At 51.5% G+C, this 16669-nt stretch overlaps 1 protein-coding gene across 2 annotated transcripts in view; it reads left to right on the top strand.

Annotated features, from left to right (window-relative positions):
• vwa3a (von Willebrand factor A domain containing 3A) overlaps positions 1-16669 on the top strand; it is a 53574-nt gene that overhangs the window by 10965 nt on the left and 25940 nt on the right. For both annotated transcript variants that reach the window (XM_038820727.1, XM_038820726.1), the window contains 10 exons: positions 2811-2919; positions 3367-3432; positions 5291-5422; positions 5507-5645; positions 11901-12004; positions 12338-12418; positions 12880-12974; positions 13064-13183; positions 13665-13739; positions 15402-15540. In XM_038820727.1, coding sequence (XP_038676655.1) covers positions 2811-2919; positions 3367-3432; positions 5291-5422; positions 5507-5645; positions 11901-12004; positions 12338-12418; positions 12880-12974; positions 13064-13183; positions 13665-13739; positions 15402-15540 — 1060 coding nt within the window. The remainder of the gene's footprint in view (positions 1-2810; positions 2920-3366; positions 3433-5290; positions 5423-5506; positions 5646-11900; positions 12005-12337; positions 12419-12879; positions 12975-13063; positions 13184-13664; positions 13740-15401; positions 15541-16669) is intronic.

The following is a 16669-nucleotide window of genomic DNA, read 5'->3' as shown; positions in this document are numbered from 1 at the left end:
TACCGCCAAGGGGGATACAAGACAGGGTAGATTCCAGAGTGCGGGTGGGAGAAGGGAGAGTTTCGGACATCTATAAAGAACTCATGGGGTCAGAGGAAACGCAGACCAAGGAGCTGAAACACAAATGGGAAGAGGAGTTAGGAGGAGAGATAGAGGATGGTGTCTTGGCGGATGAGTTGAGTAGAGTTAATGCGTCCACAACATGTGCCAGGCTCAGCCTGATACAGTTTAAGGTTGTTCACCGGGCTCGTATGACAGTGGCCCGGATGAGCAGGTTCTTTGGGGTAGAAGACAGGTGTGCAAGGTGTGCGGGAGGACCAGCGAACCATGTTCATATGTTCTGAGCATGCCCAAAGTTTAGGGGATTCTGGCAAGGGTTTGTGGATGTCATGTCCAAAGTGTTAAAAACAAGGGTGGCGCTGAGTCCAGAGGTGGCGATTTTTGGGGAGTCGGAAGACCCGGGAATCCAGGAGCAGAAAGAGGCAGACGTTCTGGCCTTTGCTTCCCTGGTAACCTGGAGATGGATACTATTAGCTTGGAGGGACTCAAAGCCCCCGAAGACGGACACCTGGTTAACTGACATGGCTAGCTTTCTCTGTCTGGAGAAAATCAAGTTCACCCTGAGAGGGTCAATGTCAGGGTCCGTCCGGAGGTGGCAGCCGTTCGTCGACTTCTTTAGAGATAATTTTTTTTTTTTTTTTTTTTTTATAAATTTAGATTAGCCAATTATTTTTTCCAATTAAGGGGCAATTTAGCGCGGCCAATCCACCTACTCTGCACATTTTTGGGTTGTGGGGGCGAAACCCACGCAGACACGGGGAGAACGTGCAAACTCCACACGGACAGTGACCCAGAGCCGGGATCGAACCTGGGACCTCAGCGCCGTGAGGTGGTTATGCTAACCACTAGGCCACCGTGCTGCCCTTCTTTAGAGATAATTAACTGTCAGCAGAGAAGATGGGGAGGTGGTTTAGCTTAGATTAGTGTGTAAGAAAGGTGGGACCTGTGAGGGAGCAAGATGGCCTTTGCACTATGTTTATATTTGTATGTACATGGTTTCTTCTGTTATTGTTACAAAATCGCAAATACCGCAATAAAATGTTTTATAAACAAAAAGAGCAGCAAATACTTGAGAACCCCACCACCTGGAGGTTCCCCTCCAAGTCACTCACCACCCTGACTTGGAAATATATCTACGCCTGAAGGACTGCAGCAGTTCAAGAAGGCAACTCACCACCACCTTCTCAAGGGCAACTAGGGATAGGCAAGAAATGCTGGCCTAACCAACGACCAGCACATCCCGTAAATGAATAAAAAGGCTGTTCCCCCTAGCTTGAAAGTCTAGAATTTGAGGCCACAGCCTCAGGCTAAAGGAACGGTCATTTTAAAACAAGTTGAAGAGGAATTTCTTCACTTGTGAATCTTTGGACTCCTCCACCACAATCAGTTGCTCAGTCATTGAGCATATTCAAGAGAGATTAGACTTTTCAGGGCTAAGATAGTAAAAGATCCAGGTATCAGGTGAGAAATCGAGTTGAAGCAGAAAATTAGCCATAACCTTATTTCATTGAAGCCTACTTGTGACAATAAGCAATTATTATTGTGTGGCAGAGCCAGCTGAAGAGGTTGTATAACCTAACTCAGCTCTTTTTAAAAATGTTCTTATGTTTCCAGTATGTAAGGGCTGGTTTATCTCAGTGGGCTAGACAGCTGGTTTGTGATGCAGGACAAGGCCAGCTGAGAATCCCGAACAGGCGCTGGAATGTGGCGACTAGGGGCTTTTCACAGTAACTTCATTGCAGTGTTAATGTAAGCCTACTTGTGACAAAAAACATTATTTATTTATTTAATACAAAATGATGTTCAATATATGTGTCGCTGTAGCTGGAAATAATGAGGCCACAATGTGTGTCCCAAGATCATGAATAAGCCACACGTCAACATTTACCACCCTGGTACCTGGTACTGTCATAATGAAATGCCACAATAAAAGCAGTTGCTCATTTGGGTACATTGCATTGTGCAGGAAAGTATTTGTGTCTCATTAAACTCTTTACAAAAACATTGCGTGCTTTTATTTACTGATGAAAAGCAACTCTGATGAACGGTATTAATAACTGCCGTAAACGGTACCTGACCTTTAATACCTTGCCCCTTTAAGAGGCTTGGAACCCTGGGGGACTCCGCCTCTGGCTACGCCCCAGGAAACGGTATATAGGATAAGGCCCCATGTGGTGAGCACACTTCTCTCGGATGCTGTTCAGTTTTCTGTAGATTAAAGCCTTTTGATTACCGACCTCGCTCTCGCGTCGTAATTGAGGGTGCCTCAGCAACTAAATGGGATGTTTTAGCAGTGCTTTTAGGCTGGTTTATGAAGGAGCCATTGCTCCTGTATTTGAAACAAGTCAGATTGCTGAGATTCTCAGCCAGTGGGGTAGCACTCTGCCCCCTTGAGGCAGAAGGTTGTGGTTCAACTTCCATTCCAGAGACTTGAGAACAAAGTCCAGGCTGACACCACAGTTGCGGTACTGTCAATTGAGGTGTTAAAACAAGGTTCGGTTTGCTGCCTTGAGTTGCCTGTGAAATATTTTGGCACAGAGCTAGGAAGATCTTTGACCAATATCCAATATCCCTCAGCTAACATCGCTAAAGCAGATCATGATCATCATGCTGTTTGTGAGGGCTTACAGTACAATTGGCTGCCATATTTCCTATATTACAGCAATGTGCTCCATTGGCCGTAAAGCACTGTAAAGTTGTTGGGCGATCAGGAAAGGTGCTATATAAATTCACATTCTTTTTCCTTTCAGTCCTGATCAGACTGCAGAATGTTTAGTTGACTATATGCAGCAGTGCATGCTGGGAAGACATTTGCCCATCCAGGCTGTCGCTTACGACTGTAGCCATCACATGACTCATGTAAGTAGCCAATCAGAAGGTACTGATGAGACTTGAGACCCTTAACCATGGAGGCTCCTTTATCTGCCATGAATAAAAGCAAATCAGCAACTTGTTATCAGTCTTCAATCACATGACATCTCTTTGGTTAATAGGTGATTCAGTGTCTCTTTTTCTCTTGAGGTGTTGCAAATGTCTTCAGCCCAATTTCCAAGTATTGCTGTATCAAGTGGATTTGGAAATATCGACCACTCTACACCCTCGGATACACTTATTCTCAGACATGGTTTTGAATTATTTGGGAGGATTTTCTTTGCTGCTGTTTAAAGCAACGAATGACACAGATTCCTGATAACCTCCTGTGCCGTTTAGGAGGAGTAACCAGCATTGGGAGTAAATAAACAAGGGGAAAGACACTGAAGAGTTTGAATGTTATTCTTCTCTGACATGTACGTTTTGTGAATCCAGACGACACTGAGGGCCTTGGCAGAAGTCTCGGGCGGCCGTTACCATTCGTACTCCACAGGCTGTCAGGTAACTTTTCGCTAACAGCACCGGCTGCATTCCTTCCTGCGCCTCTCGCGTTTCTCACCATCCCAGTTGACTCGTTTTCCTCGCGCAGAGTAAGCGGAGAAGCGAGGCTTCTCCTCCCTGGTGCAGATAGGGTTCAGAGAAGGTTTGATCAAGGTGTTCAAAATCATGAAGGGTGTTTTTTAGAGTGAATTTGGAGGAAGTGTTTCCGGTGACCAGGGAAGGCAGATTTAAGATAATAGGCAAAAGGACCAAAGGGGAGATGAGGAGATTTCTGTTTTACACAGCAAACTATTGTGATCTGGAGTGCGTTGCTTGAAAAGGGTGATGGAAACAGATTCAACTTTCAAAGGGGATGGACTTAAAAATAAAAAATTTGCAGGATCTGTGAGAAAGAGCAGGGGAATGGGGCTAATAAGATAGTTCTTTCAATGAACCAGCATAAGCACGATGGGCTGAATGATCACCTCCTTGTACTGTAGGATTCTACATCATGGACTGAATCCGGAAGGTAAGCGTTGGACTGCAATCCATTTTTACTTCACACCCTTGACATCAAAAATTATTTCAAAGGATGTATATGTTGCTGGCAAGGACCATCTCTAAATGCACTTTGACTGAGTAGGTCAGAGGGCAATTAAGAGCCAGCCATATTGCTGATCTGGAGTCACATGTAGACCAGGCAGGGTAAGGGTGGTGATTTTCTTCCCTAAAGGACAACAATTGATGGTAGTTTCAGAGTTTATTAATTTAATTCAAATTCCACCAGTTGCAGTGGTGGGGTTTGAACCCGTGCCTTAGATTAGGCCTCTGGATTATTAGCCCTGTGACATTACCACCACGCTACCATCTCCCATTTCAGAGAAAGGGAGGGGCAGAGGCCATCGGGCAGTGATGGGCAACCTGGGCTAGTGAGTGGTCTGCATGAGTGGCCCTCCTTCATCTCAATGGGCCGCAGGATTGAAATCAGGCTTGTTCACTAACCATGACCCCATCAATAAGATTAAATACATTTAATACACGCTGAATATTTCATAATGAGCTATAGAAATTGCTTCATCATTTATTTATTAATAAAACTGTCATCAACTTCAAATGGTAAAAACAAAAGAAATATTTGGACATAGAGGGAGCGCACGGCTCTCACAGTCGATGTTGTGAGCAATCAGATTGCACCTTGCTTCACTTACTCTCGCTTTATGTGTGTCACTTCAGTCGTACCGTTTGGAGAACGTCTGTGGATGGAAATCAGCGAATGTGCCAACTCTGCGCATGGGCAACGGTCAACAAAATGCCTCATGTGCCGCACTCAGAACCCAGCTAGGCCGCAGGTTGCTCACCGCTGCCTTGGGGGGGGGGGGGGGGGGGGGATATTAAATCATGGATTTGATTTATGGTGCAGGTTAGACAGGCAAACTCTGGCTTATTGCTGAGAAAAACCCTTTGGCTTCTGCTCCTCCAGCCCTCAGAGCTCTGCAACCCTCCACTCCTGTTGCCTTGCACATCCCCAAATTTCTTTGTTCCTTCATTGGTGGCCGTGTCTTCAGCTCCCTGAGCCTTAAGCTCCGGAATTCTCTCCCTACCCATCTACCTCTTTCTCCTCCTTTACGACTTTGACCAAGCTTTTGCTCACCTACCCTCGCGCCCTTCATGTGACTCTGTGTCATCTTTTGTTTGGTGTGTAGTGGTTTGGGACGTTAAAGGCACTATATAAGTGCAAGTTGCTATTGTTGTATTCCACGTCCAGATTAATCCTGCAGATGTTTTATTGAGCCGGGGTGGGTAAGTGCATGTTGAAAGCTTGTGACTATTGATGGGTGAATGTTACTGTTGAATTCTGTTGTGTCTTCCTTGCCGATAGAACCAGATGTGCTGGAGCAATGATATTGAGTCACTGATGAAGGAATTGCAGCGAGCCAGCGACATGCTGGAGAAGATACAAGAGTTACGGGTGGGCCTGATGGGAGACACTCTCAATGAGGTTATGGAGGAGGTAATGTCAGCCGGAATTTGAACCTATCACTGGTTGGTGGAGATGTTTTGGAGATACTTCACGCTTTTGTTCCTCTGTCTCTAGATTTCAACTGAAGTCGCCAAGATACCACCTGATCGATTCCTACCCCAGCCGCCCAATCATGACCGACCTCTCTGTATCGAGACCTCCAGCTTCCTCCCCAAGACCTCTGCTGATTGGCTGAGGAAGAATGGCCTGAAAGGTATCAATTTGACTGGGGTTTATTCCTGGGGTTCTGACATTTGTATTTTCCTCAGAGGATCCTCCCCCAGTCGTCGTCCCCTTCGCCCCAACCCCCGGGCATTCCACAGCACTGAAACGGCCATTCAGCCCACAGAGTCGGCAATTCTCCACAAGACCCATTTTGTAACAGCAAAGGTAGCCTAGTGTTTCTGCAACTTTCAACCTGGGGATTGTCAGTTCAAATCCCACCAGAGCAAGTCAGAAAATGTAACCCCTCTAAATTGTGCCAGCTCCAAATAAAATGGGTTCAGCCGGAGCCTTGGCGACCTGAAAGGAAGGTTCAAGGTTTGAATCCTGTTCCAGATAGTCCCACCCGAGCTGAGTCCCCACACACTCCCGGGGGGCCCAGGTCCCTAGAAGGTCCCAGTGAAACCAGATCTCCACACAGTCTCGGGGGAGACTGGATCCTCATGTAGTCCGTACAGGAGACTGGATGCCCATGTGGTCCTGGGGGAGACTGGATGCCCATGTGGTCCTGGGGGAGACTGGATGCCCATGTGGTCCTGGGGGAGACTGGATGCCCATGCTGTCCTGGGGGAGACTGGATGCCCATGTGGTCCTGGGGGAGACTGGATGCCCATGTGGTCCTGGGGGAGACTGGATACCCATGCTGTCCTGGGGGAGACTGGATGCCCATGTGGTCCTGGGGGAGACTGGATGCCCATGTGGTCCTGGGGGAGACTGGATGCCCATGTGGTCCTGGGGGAGACTGGATGCCCATGTGGTCCTGGGGGAGACTGGATGCCCATGTGATTCTGGGGGTCAGGATCCCTTTATGGTCCTGGGGAAACCCAATCCCCATGCAGTACTGGGGGATATGGGATCCCCACGCGGTCATAGCGGGGGCCAGATTTGCATGTAGTACTGGGGGATATCGAATCCCTACATCGTCCTGGACAGAGACGGATCACACATGGTCCTGGGGGATATCACATCTCCTCATGGTCCTGGGGGATATCACATCCCCTCATGGCCCTGGGGGAGACTAGGAGCTGGATTCTCCGAATGTGAGGCTATGTCTTCACGCCGGCATGGGACTGCTGCCATTTTACACCCGAATATTCATCGCAAAATGGCCACGATCCTCCATGTAGCTGGGGGCTAGCATGTCGGGAGCATAGAACATCCAGATACAGCCTGGAGAATTGCCGGGTCTGTGGAGATCCAGTCTCCCCTTGGACAGTATGGGGATCCAGTCTCCCCTTGGACCATATGGGGATCCAGTCTCCCCCCAGGACCGCATGGGGATCCAGTGTCTCCTCGGACCAAATGGAGATCCAGTCTCCCCCAGGGCGGTATGAGGATCCAGTCTCTCCTAGGACCATATGGGGATCCAGTCTCTCCCAGGACCACACGGGGATCCAGTCTCTCCTAGGACCAAATAGAGACTCAGTCCCCCCCCAGGACGGCATGGGGATCCAGTCTCTCCTAGAACCGCATGGGGGTCCAGTCTCTCATAGGACCATAGGGGATCCAGTCTCCCCCAGGACCGCATGAGGATCCAGTCTCTCCTAGGACCATATGGGGATCCAGTGTCTCCTCTGACCAAACGGAGATCCAGTCTCCCCAGGACGGCATGGGGATCCAGTCTCTCCTAGGACCGTATGGGGATCCAGTATATCCTAGGACAATATGGGGATCCAGTCTCTCATAGGACCGTATGGGGATCCAGTCTCCCCAGGACCGCATGGGGATCCAGTCTCTCCTAGGACCGTATGAGGATCCAGTCTCTCCTAGGACCGTGGGGATCCAGTCTCTCCCAGGACCGCATGAGGATCCAGTCTCTCCTAGGACCGCACGAGGATCCAGTCTCTCCTAGGACTGTATGGGGATCCAGTCTCCCCATAACCGCATGGGGATCCAGTCTCTCCAGGACCCAATGGGGATCCAGTCTTTCCCAGGACCGTATGATGATCCAGTCTCTCCTAGGACCATGTGGAGATCCAGTCTCCCCCAGGACCGTATGGAGATCCAGTCTCCCCATAACCGCATGAGGATCCAGTCTCTCCTAGGACCTATTGGGATCCAGTCTCCCCCAAGACCGCATGAGGATCCAGTCTTTCCCAGGACCGCATGAAGATCCAGTCTCTCCTAGGACCGTATGAGGATCTGGTCTCTCCTAGGACCGTATGGGGATCCAGTCTCCCCATAATCGCTGAGGATCCAGTCTCTCCTAGGACCGTATAGGGATCCAGTCTCCCCAGGACCATATGGGGATCCAGTATTTCCCAGGACCGCATGAGGATCCAGTCTCTCCTAGGACCGTATGGAGATCCAGTCTCCCCCAGGACCGCATGGGGATCCAGTCTCTCCTAGGACCGTATAGGGATCCAGTCTCCCCCAGGACTGCATGAGGATCCAGTCTCTCCTAGGACCGTATGGGGATCCAGTCTCCCCCAGGACTGCATGGGGATCCAGTCTCTCCTTGGACCGTATGGGGATACAGTCTCCCCCAGGACTGCATGGGGATCCATTCTCCCCTAGGACTGCATGGGGATCCAGTCACTCTTAGGACTGTATGGGGATCCAGTCTCCCCATAACCGCATGAGGATCCAGTCTCTCCTAGGACCTATTGGGATCCAGTCTCCCCCAAGACCGCATGAGGATCCAGTCTCTCCTAGGACCGTATGAGGATCTGGTCTCTCCTAGGACCGTATGGGGATCCAGTCTCCCCATAATCGCTGAGGATCCAGTCTCTCCTAGGACCGTATAGGGATCCAGTCTCCTGCAGGACCGCATGAGGATCCAGTCTCTCTTCGGACCGTATGGGGATCCAGTCTCTCCTAGGACCGTATGGGAATCCAGTCTCTCCTAGGACCGTATGGGGATCCAGTGTCTCCTCGGACCAAATGGAGATCCAGTCTCCCCCAGGGCGGCATGAGGATCCAGTCTCTCCTAGGACCGTATGGGGATCCAGTCTCTCCCAGGACCAAATGGAGACCCAGTCTCCCCCAGGATGGCATGGGGATCCAGTCTCTCCTAGAACCGCATGGGGATCCAGTCTCTCATAGGACCATATGGGGATCCAGTCTCCCCCAAGACCGCATGAGGATCCAGTCTCTCCTAGGACCATATGGGGATCCAGTGTCTCCTCTGACCAAATTGAGATCCAGTCTCCCCAGAACGGCATGGGGATCCAGTCTCTCCTAGGACCGTATGGGGATCCAGTATATCCTAGGACAATATGGGGATCCAGCCTCTCCTAGGACCGTATGGGGATCCAGTCTCTCCTAGGACCGTATAGGGATCCAGTCTCCCGCAGGACCGCATGGGGATCCAGTCTCTCCTAGGACCGTATGGGGATCCAGTCTCTCCTAGGACCGTATGCGGATCCAGGCTCTCCCAGGACCATATGGGGATCCAGTCTCCCCGAGGATCGTATGGGGATCTAATCTCTCCCAGGACCCTATGGGGATTCAGTCCCCCAGGACCACATGGGCATCGTCTCCCCAAGGACCGCGTGTGCACGGTGGCGGCCTGCAGTGGCTACGTCGTGCAACATGGCGCCGGCCACTCGCTGGTCCGGCCTGCAAAATAGTGCCCCCCCTTTGGTCGGCTTGCGAGCACCGGAGCACCCACCAACAGTGCCCAAAGCCCCTGACAAAGTCCCTCCTGCCCATGGATCGGCCCTCCCCCAACTGTGGTGGCGCTGGACTGAGTCTGCAGCCGTCACGCCGAGTTCCCGATGGGTGAGACCATGAGAGACCCACGCCGCCGGGATCTCGGCCGGTTAGGGGCGGAGCATCGGGGGGGCGGGCCTCAGACAACATCCTGAGGCCATTGGTAGGTGCACAATTTACTTGAGTACACCGCTGTGTGGGGGGGGGGGGGGGGGGGGGGGAGCATCGCAAAAGTGGTGCCGCCCAGATTTGGTCGTGACCGAGGTTTCTCCGGCTGATCGTCGAACGCGATTTTGGTGTCGGCGAACAGAGAATGCCGCCCCACATCTGCACGCGGTCCTGGGGGAGTCTGGGGGAAACCAAATACCCACACAGTACTGGTGGAGACCGATCCCCACGCAGCCGCAGGGGAGACTGGATCCCCACGCAGCCACAGGGGAGACTGGATCCCCACGCGGTCATCGGGGAGACTGGATCCCCACGCAGACGCAGGGGGGACTGGATCCCCACACAGCCGCAGGGGAGACTGGATCCCCACACAGCCACAGGGGAGACTGGATCCCCACGCAGACGCAGGGGGGACTGGATCCATACGCATCCGCAGGGGAGACTGGATCCCCACGCAGCCGCAGGGGAGACTGGATCCCCACGCAGACGCAGGGGGGACTGGATCCCCACACAGCCGCAGGGGAGACTGGATCCATACGCATCCGCAGGGGGGACTGGATCCCCACACAGCCACAGTGGAGACTGGATCCCCACACAGCAGCAGGGGGGACTGGATCCCCACACAGCAGCAGGGGAGACTGGATCCATATGCAGCCACAGGGGGGGACTGGATCCCCACACAGCCGCAGGGGGGACTGGATCCCCACGCAGCCACAGGGGAGACTGGATCCCCACGCAGCCACAGGGGAGACTGGATCCCCACGCGGTCATCGGGGAGACTGGATCCCCACGCAGCCGCAGGGGAGACTGGATCCCCACGCAGCCACAGGGGGGACTGGATCCCCACGCAGCCGCAGGGGAGACTGGATCCATACGCAGCCACAGGGGAGACTGGATCCCCACGCAGCCACAGGGGAGACTGGATCCATACGCAGCCACAGGGGAGACTGGATCCCCACGCAGCCACAGGGGAGACTGGATCCCCACGCAGCCACAGGGGAGACTGGATCCCCACGCAGCCACAGGGGAGACTGGATCCCCACGCAGCCGCAGGGGAGACTGGATCCATACGCAGCCACAGGGGAGACTGGATCCCCACGCAGCCACAGGGGAGACTGGATCCCCACGCAGCCACAGGGGAGACTGGATCCCCACGCAGCCACAGGGGAGACTGGATCCCCACGCAGCCACAGGGGAGACTGGATCCCCACGCAGCCACAGGGGAGACTGGATCCCCACGCAGCCACAGGGGAGACTGGATCCATACGCAGCCGCAGGGGAGACTGGATCCATACGCAGCCGCAGGGGAGACTGGATCCCCACACAGCCGCAGGGGGGACTGGATCCCCACACAGCCGCAGGGGAGACTGGATCCATACGCAGCCGCAGGGGAGACTGGATCCCCACACAGCCGCAGGGGAGACTGGATCCCCACACAGCCGCAGGGGGGACTGGATCCCCACACAGCCACAGGGGAGACTGGATCCATACGCAGCCGCAGGGGAGACTGGATCCCCACACAGCCGCAGGGGGGACTGGATCCCCACACAGCCGCAGGGGATACTGGATCCCCAGGCAGCCACAGGGGAGACTGGATCCCCACGCAGCTGCAGGGGAGACTGGATCCCCACGCAGCCGCAGGGGAGACTGGATCCCCACGCAGCCGCTGGGGAGACTGGATCCACATGTAGTACTGAAGGATCAGGATCATCACATGGTCCTGGGGGAGACTAGATCCCTTTGTGGTCCTGGGGGAACATGACCCCCATGTGCTCCCAAAGGAAACTGGATCCCCGCATGAGACCGGATCCACCGGAGACCGGATCCACAATCCCAGATGAGACCGGATCACCCACACGATCCCGGATGAGACTGGACCCCCCACATGATCCTGATGCGACTGGATCCCCCGCACAATCCCTGATGAGACTGGATCCCCACATGATCCTTAGTGAGACTGGATTCCCCCACACGATCCCGGATGAGACCGGATCCACCACACGATCCCGGATGAGATTGGATCCCCCTCACGATCCCGGATGAGATTGGATCCCCCACATGATCCTGAGGTGGGAAGAGGGCAGACAGGTGGTGGGTGGGCTCTTAATTCTGGACTTGCGTCCAGTTGGTGACAGTCTGTTCCCTTCATCGTACAGGATTGTAGGAGTTCAGAAACCCTCCAGCCATACAGGACTATCTCCTACTATTAACTGATAAAGATGGTTCACAACATAAAGGGAACATTGAATTTGAAGCCTGTTAATCAGCCTGCGAACCCTTTCATTGCTTCACACTGTTCTGTGAAGGAAGAGTGTGAAGATGTGAAGACAGCAAGCAGATAAATTGTTACTGCCTGATTTCCCTGGGAACAGCTGGTACCTCAGGAATTTCATCTGGATTCAGACACAGTCTTAACATTTTCCAGCTCAGAAGCTCAGCCTGTACCAAGTGTTGGCACCCAATGCCTTCTCACCACTGGAGGAATTTGTGCCGATTCTTCGCAAGACCGTATCCTCGACACTACATGGGGTAAATATCAGCATTTCTTTCTGTTCAGGAGCTCAGTTCAACTCTGGATTTTCCTCAGTTGGAAGTCTCAGCATCCCCAAACTCTTCCTCTTCCTCCCCTTTCTCACTGTGTTTAAATGTAATCTTGTTGCCGTTACTCCAACTTGCTCCCCGAGGAACCCCACGGTTCCTTCCTCTTCAAGACTAGGCCTGGCTGTAATGTCCAGCTGTGGGCAAAGCCCTGCCAACACTCAGGGTCCACATAAGGAAGATTGGCTCATGGCCCTGAGGAACAGGATCCTATAGTGAAGCAACTTGAAGTGACTGAGAGATTAACCACTGTTTTCCACATAGAAAGCCATGATGCAGCTTGAATGGCATGATGGGACAGTAAAGAATGTGCATGTCGATCCCCCTCTGTTATACGAATACCAGGTAAAAATCTCTAACTGACACCTTCCTCAACCAGTCTCCCATTCCCACTCTCCGCTTGTGTTCTCTCCCTCTTTCCCCACCTCTCTCTTTCCTTCTCCTCCTCTATCTCTCTCTCTCTCCTCTTCCCTACCTTTTCTCTCGCTTTTCATGCCATCTTTCTCGTCTTCCCCATGGTTTCTTTCTCTTCTCCTGCATCTCCCTCTCCCTCTCCTTCCCTACCTTTGCTCTTTATGTTCCTGACTTCTCTTTCTCTATCTCTCCATTTCCCAGCCTTCCCGCTTTCACTTCCCCTGCCTTCTCGCTCTCTCCCTCCCCACCTTCTCTCGTTCACACTCTCGCTCCACCTTCTCTTTATATCTCTCTCATTCCATCTCTCTCTTTCTCCACCTTTTCTCACTCATACACTCGCTCTCTATTCTCTCACTGACTAAATCAATGTTTTATGTTTTTGTCTGTTGCAGAAACGGCTTGGTCAAGCTATGAGCAAATTTGAGCATCGGGCGGATTGGCTCTCGACCAGTAGCAGAAGGATATGGGGCAACATTTGCGAAAAGAGGTCAGTCATTGCCCTGGAGTCCAACATTGGACAAAGAGACAGTGGTTGAGTTGCTGTAGTTTCTGATGGGACTTTCCGTCTGTTTGCAGGGTACAGGTATTCGTGGACATCTCACTCTACAATTCATTACACATCATCCACATTCAGCACTCACTGCGCCTCCTGCTTGAACAACAGATGTCGAATAAGGAAAGCTTCAACCTTACAGCGTGAGTCGGGGAGACAGCGTTAATGGAAGGGCTCAGCCCTATGATTATCTTCCTCTGTTGTAGCAAGGATGATATTTTCCCATCACACACCCCAGCACTTTGGGACCTTCTGAGGTCATGGAATATGCTAGAAAAATGCAAGTCTGTCTTTCTATCCCTCTCTTCCCCATTCTTGCCCTCCCTCTTTCCCTCAACCTCTCTCTTTCCCTCACCTTTCTCTTTCCCTCCCCCTCCATCTTTCTCTTTCCCACTCTCTTTCCCCCTCCCACTCGATGGAACCTCACTCTTATTTGCCCTCCCCTTTGCCCTCCCCCACTTTCCCTCCGTCCCCTTCCTCTCGTTCTTTTCTCTATCTAATATGAGTTACACAAGCTGTGGATTTGCTACTGTGTGATTTGCTGAGTGTTGATTTGGGGTGTTTCTCCTGGCTGTTTTGGGAAGTTGTTGATAAAGCTTTCTCACTGTGTTCTCCTGTTTCTAGGTTTGGTTCTGAGGTTAAGCAATATCAGCCTCGCATGGTGCCAGTAACACCAGAGAAGCTGCAGGCTGCCTGGAGGTGAGTTCCTGCACTTACATTCAGCTAATTGATTATTCCTGGTAAGCGTTCTCCAAGACGGCCTTCAGGACGCACGGCAATGCAGAATCGCCGAGCAGAAACTTATAGCCAAGTTCCGCACACATGAGTACGGCCTCAACCGGGACCTGGGATTCATGTCGCATTACATTCAGCCCCCACTATCTGGCCTGGGCTTGCGAAATCCTACCAACTGACCTGGCTTGAGACAATTCACACCTCTTTAACCTGTGATTATCCCTCTCTCCAGTCGCTCCATCTGGACCTGTAAAGACTTAATTACCTGCAAAGACACGCATTCAAAGGATCATCTTGCATCTTTGACTTTGTCTATATATGTGTTTCTGAAACCCATCTCTTCATCAACCTGAGGAAGAAGCAGTGCTCCAAAAGCTAGTGATTTGAAACAAATCTGTTGGACTTTAGCCTGGTGTTGTAAGACTTCTTACTGTGCCCATGAAGAGAGATTGAGCAGTTTAGGCCTCTACTCTCTAGAGTTTAGAAAATGAGGGGAGATCTAATTGAGGTATATAAGATGATAAAAGGTGTTGACAAAGTAGACATAGAGCGGATGCTTCCTCTTGGGCAGCACGGTAGCACAGTGGTTAGCACTATTGCTTCACAAAGCCAAGGTCTCAGGTTCGATTCCCGGCTTGGGCCACTGTCTGTGCAGAGTCTGCACGTTCTCCCCGTGTCTGCATGTGTTTCCTCCGGGTGCTCCGGTTTCCTCCCACAAGTCCCAAAAGACGTACTGTTAGATAATTTGGACATCCTGAATTCTTCCTGTATACCCAAACCGGCACCGGAATGTGGCGACTAGGGGCTTTTCACAGCAACCTCATTGCAGTGTTAATGTAAGCCTACTTGTGACAATAAATATTATTATTATATAACAGCCAAGAAGCTGCTCCTGGTAGTAAAAGGGCATGAGCCCGGTCAACTCAGGCCTACATGGGGCAGCGCGGTGGCACAGTGGTTAGCATTGCTGCCTCACGGCGCCGAGGTCCCAGGTTCGATCCCGGCTCTGGGTCACTGTCCGTGTGGAGTTTGCACACTCTCCCCGTGTTTTCGTGGGTTTCGCCCCCACAACCCAAAGATGTGCAGGGGCGGTGGATTGGCCACGCTAAATTGCCCCTTAATTGGAAAAAAAAATGAATTGGCTACTCTAAATTTATTTTTAAAAAGCTAGGGCCTACATGTGACAATAAAGATTATTATTATTGTGGGGCATTGGGGCAGCACGGTGGCTCAGTGGTTAGCATTGCTGCCTACAGCGCTGGGGACCTGGGTTTGGATCCCGGCCCTGGGTCACTGTCCGTGTGGAGTTTGCACATTCTCCCCATGTTTGCGTGGGTTTCACCCCCACAACCCAAAGATGTGCGGGCTAGGTGGATTGGCCACACTAAGTTGCCCCCTTAATTGGGAAAAATGAATTGGGTACTCTAAATTTATTTTAAAAGAAATTATAGTATTGAATGGTGGAGCAGGTTTGAGGGCTGAATTGCCCACTCCTGCTCCTAGTTCTTGTGTTTTTTCTCTCTCACACTGGGGCTGGTCTGAACCTTGGAATGGGGTAAGTGCCCAAGCGCTGTGAGTGTCGGATGAATGTGATGGCCTCTCTCTCTCTCTCTGTCCCACTCTTAGATGGGCCCTGGCTCTGCAGTGCAAAGGCAGCCGGAATTTCCTGGGTGCGTTGAAAGCAGTGATTGAAAATGATCTGAGTGAACAGTGCGATTCCTGTGGCCTGTACCTTCTTACCAGTGGAGTACCCGACCAGGGGATGGTAGGACATACAATTGAATTTGGCACAATTTAACACATTAAAAGCAGCCGTGACATGTAATCCATGTGATACGCACGCCAATTTTAAACGTGTTTATGAAAAACATGGTTGCTCCACATAGCAAAAGCACATATAAACCTCATCAAATTATCTGTTTGTTATCTAATTCCTGTTTTTGGGGAGCTATTGTGCATAACGGTTACCGCGCTTCCTACATTAGCACAGTAACACTCCGAAAAAAACACTTCACTGGTTATAAAGCATTTTGGGATGTCTGCTGGGCATGAAAGGTGCAATATAAATGCAAGTCTTTTACCTGCTTCCTGTGGTTAAGCGATGGATTCGAATGGAGAATGTGTATGGGGCAATATACTGGGAAATCATCCAGGCACCTTGGTTCAGATCCAACCCTGACAAAGCATACAAACAGGAGGAGGCCATTCACCCCCTCCAACCCTGTTCCGTCATTCATGTTGGATCGTGGCCGATCTGAATCTCAACTCCATTTCCCCAGCCTCCACAATCCTTTGGGGTCACTTGAGTGTCCAACACCAGCACACAACATCCTACCACTCTCTGTTATTCTGCAGGTAGATAGCCTCCTGACTCTGCAATGTGGGACAGTCGCCAGGGTGGAGGAGCTCAGAGCTGCCACTGGCTTGGCACTGGATCCCAGCATCATATTAACTCCTCTGGGGCAGAGGTGCCCGCATGTGGCGGGTTGGGAATCCAGGTGTGGCAGTTTGCATTTCTGATCCGTGAATAGTGAACGGGCAACGGACTCCACAATCTCAATCTTCATTCACACAGCGCAAGCATGTGAACTTTAACCTTTCTGTATGTCTGTTGGTAACAGCAGAGAGGGAGAATGTTTTTGATTGTTGTGACTGGTTTACTTCCTTGGTCACGGACAGGTGGCAGATGTTTGCCAAGCAGACATCCACATGTGAAGAATATTTGCCCATTTTACAGGAACAGAGGATGCTGGAAAACTTCAGCAGGTCTGGCAGCATCTGTAAGGAGAAAAAGCAGAGTTAACAGGTGAAGTGCTCCCAAAATTGCACAGCGAGAAAAGCTGCGTGAAACTTGCTGGCTTCACAGATGCCTTTTCTCACCTGATTTAGCAGTT

This window comes from Scyliorhinus canicula, chromosome 15 (assembly GCF_902713615.1).
Source record: "Scyliorhinus canicula chromosome 15, sScyCan1.1, whole genome shotgun sequence".
Classification (NCBI taxonomy): domain Eukaryota; kingdom Metazoa; phylum Chordata; class Chondrichthyes; order Carcharhiniformes; family Scyliorhinidae; genus Scyliorhinus; species Scyliorhinus canicula.
This window is presented reverse-complemented; position numbering and strand designations above follow the sequence as displayed.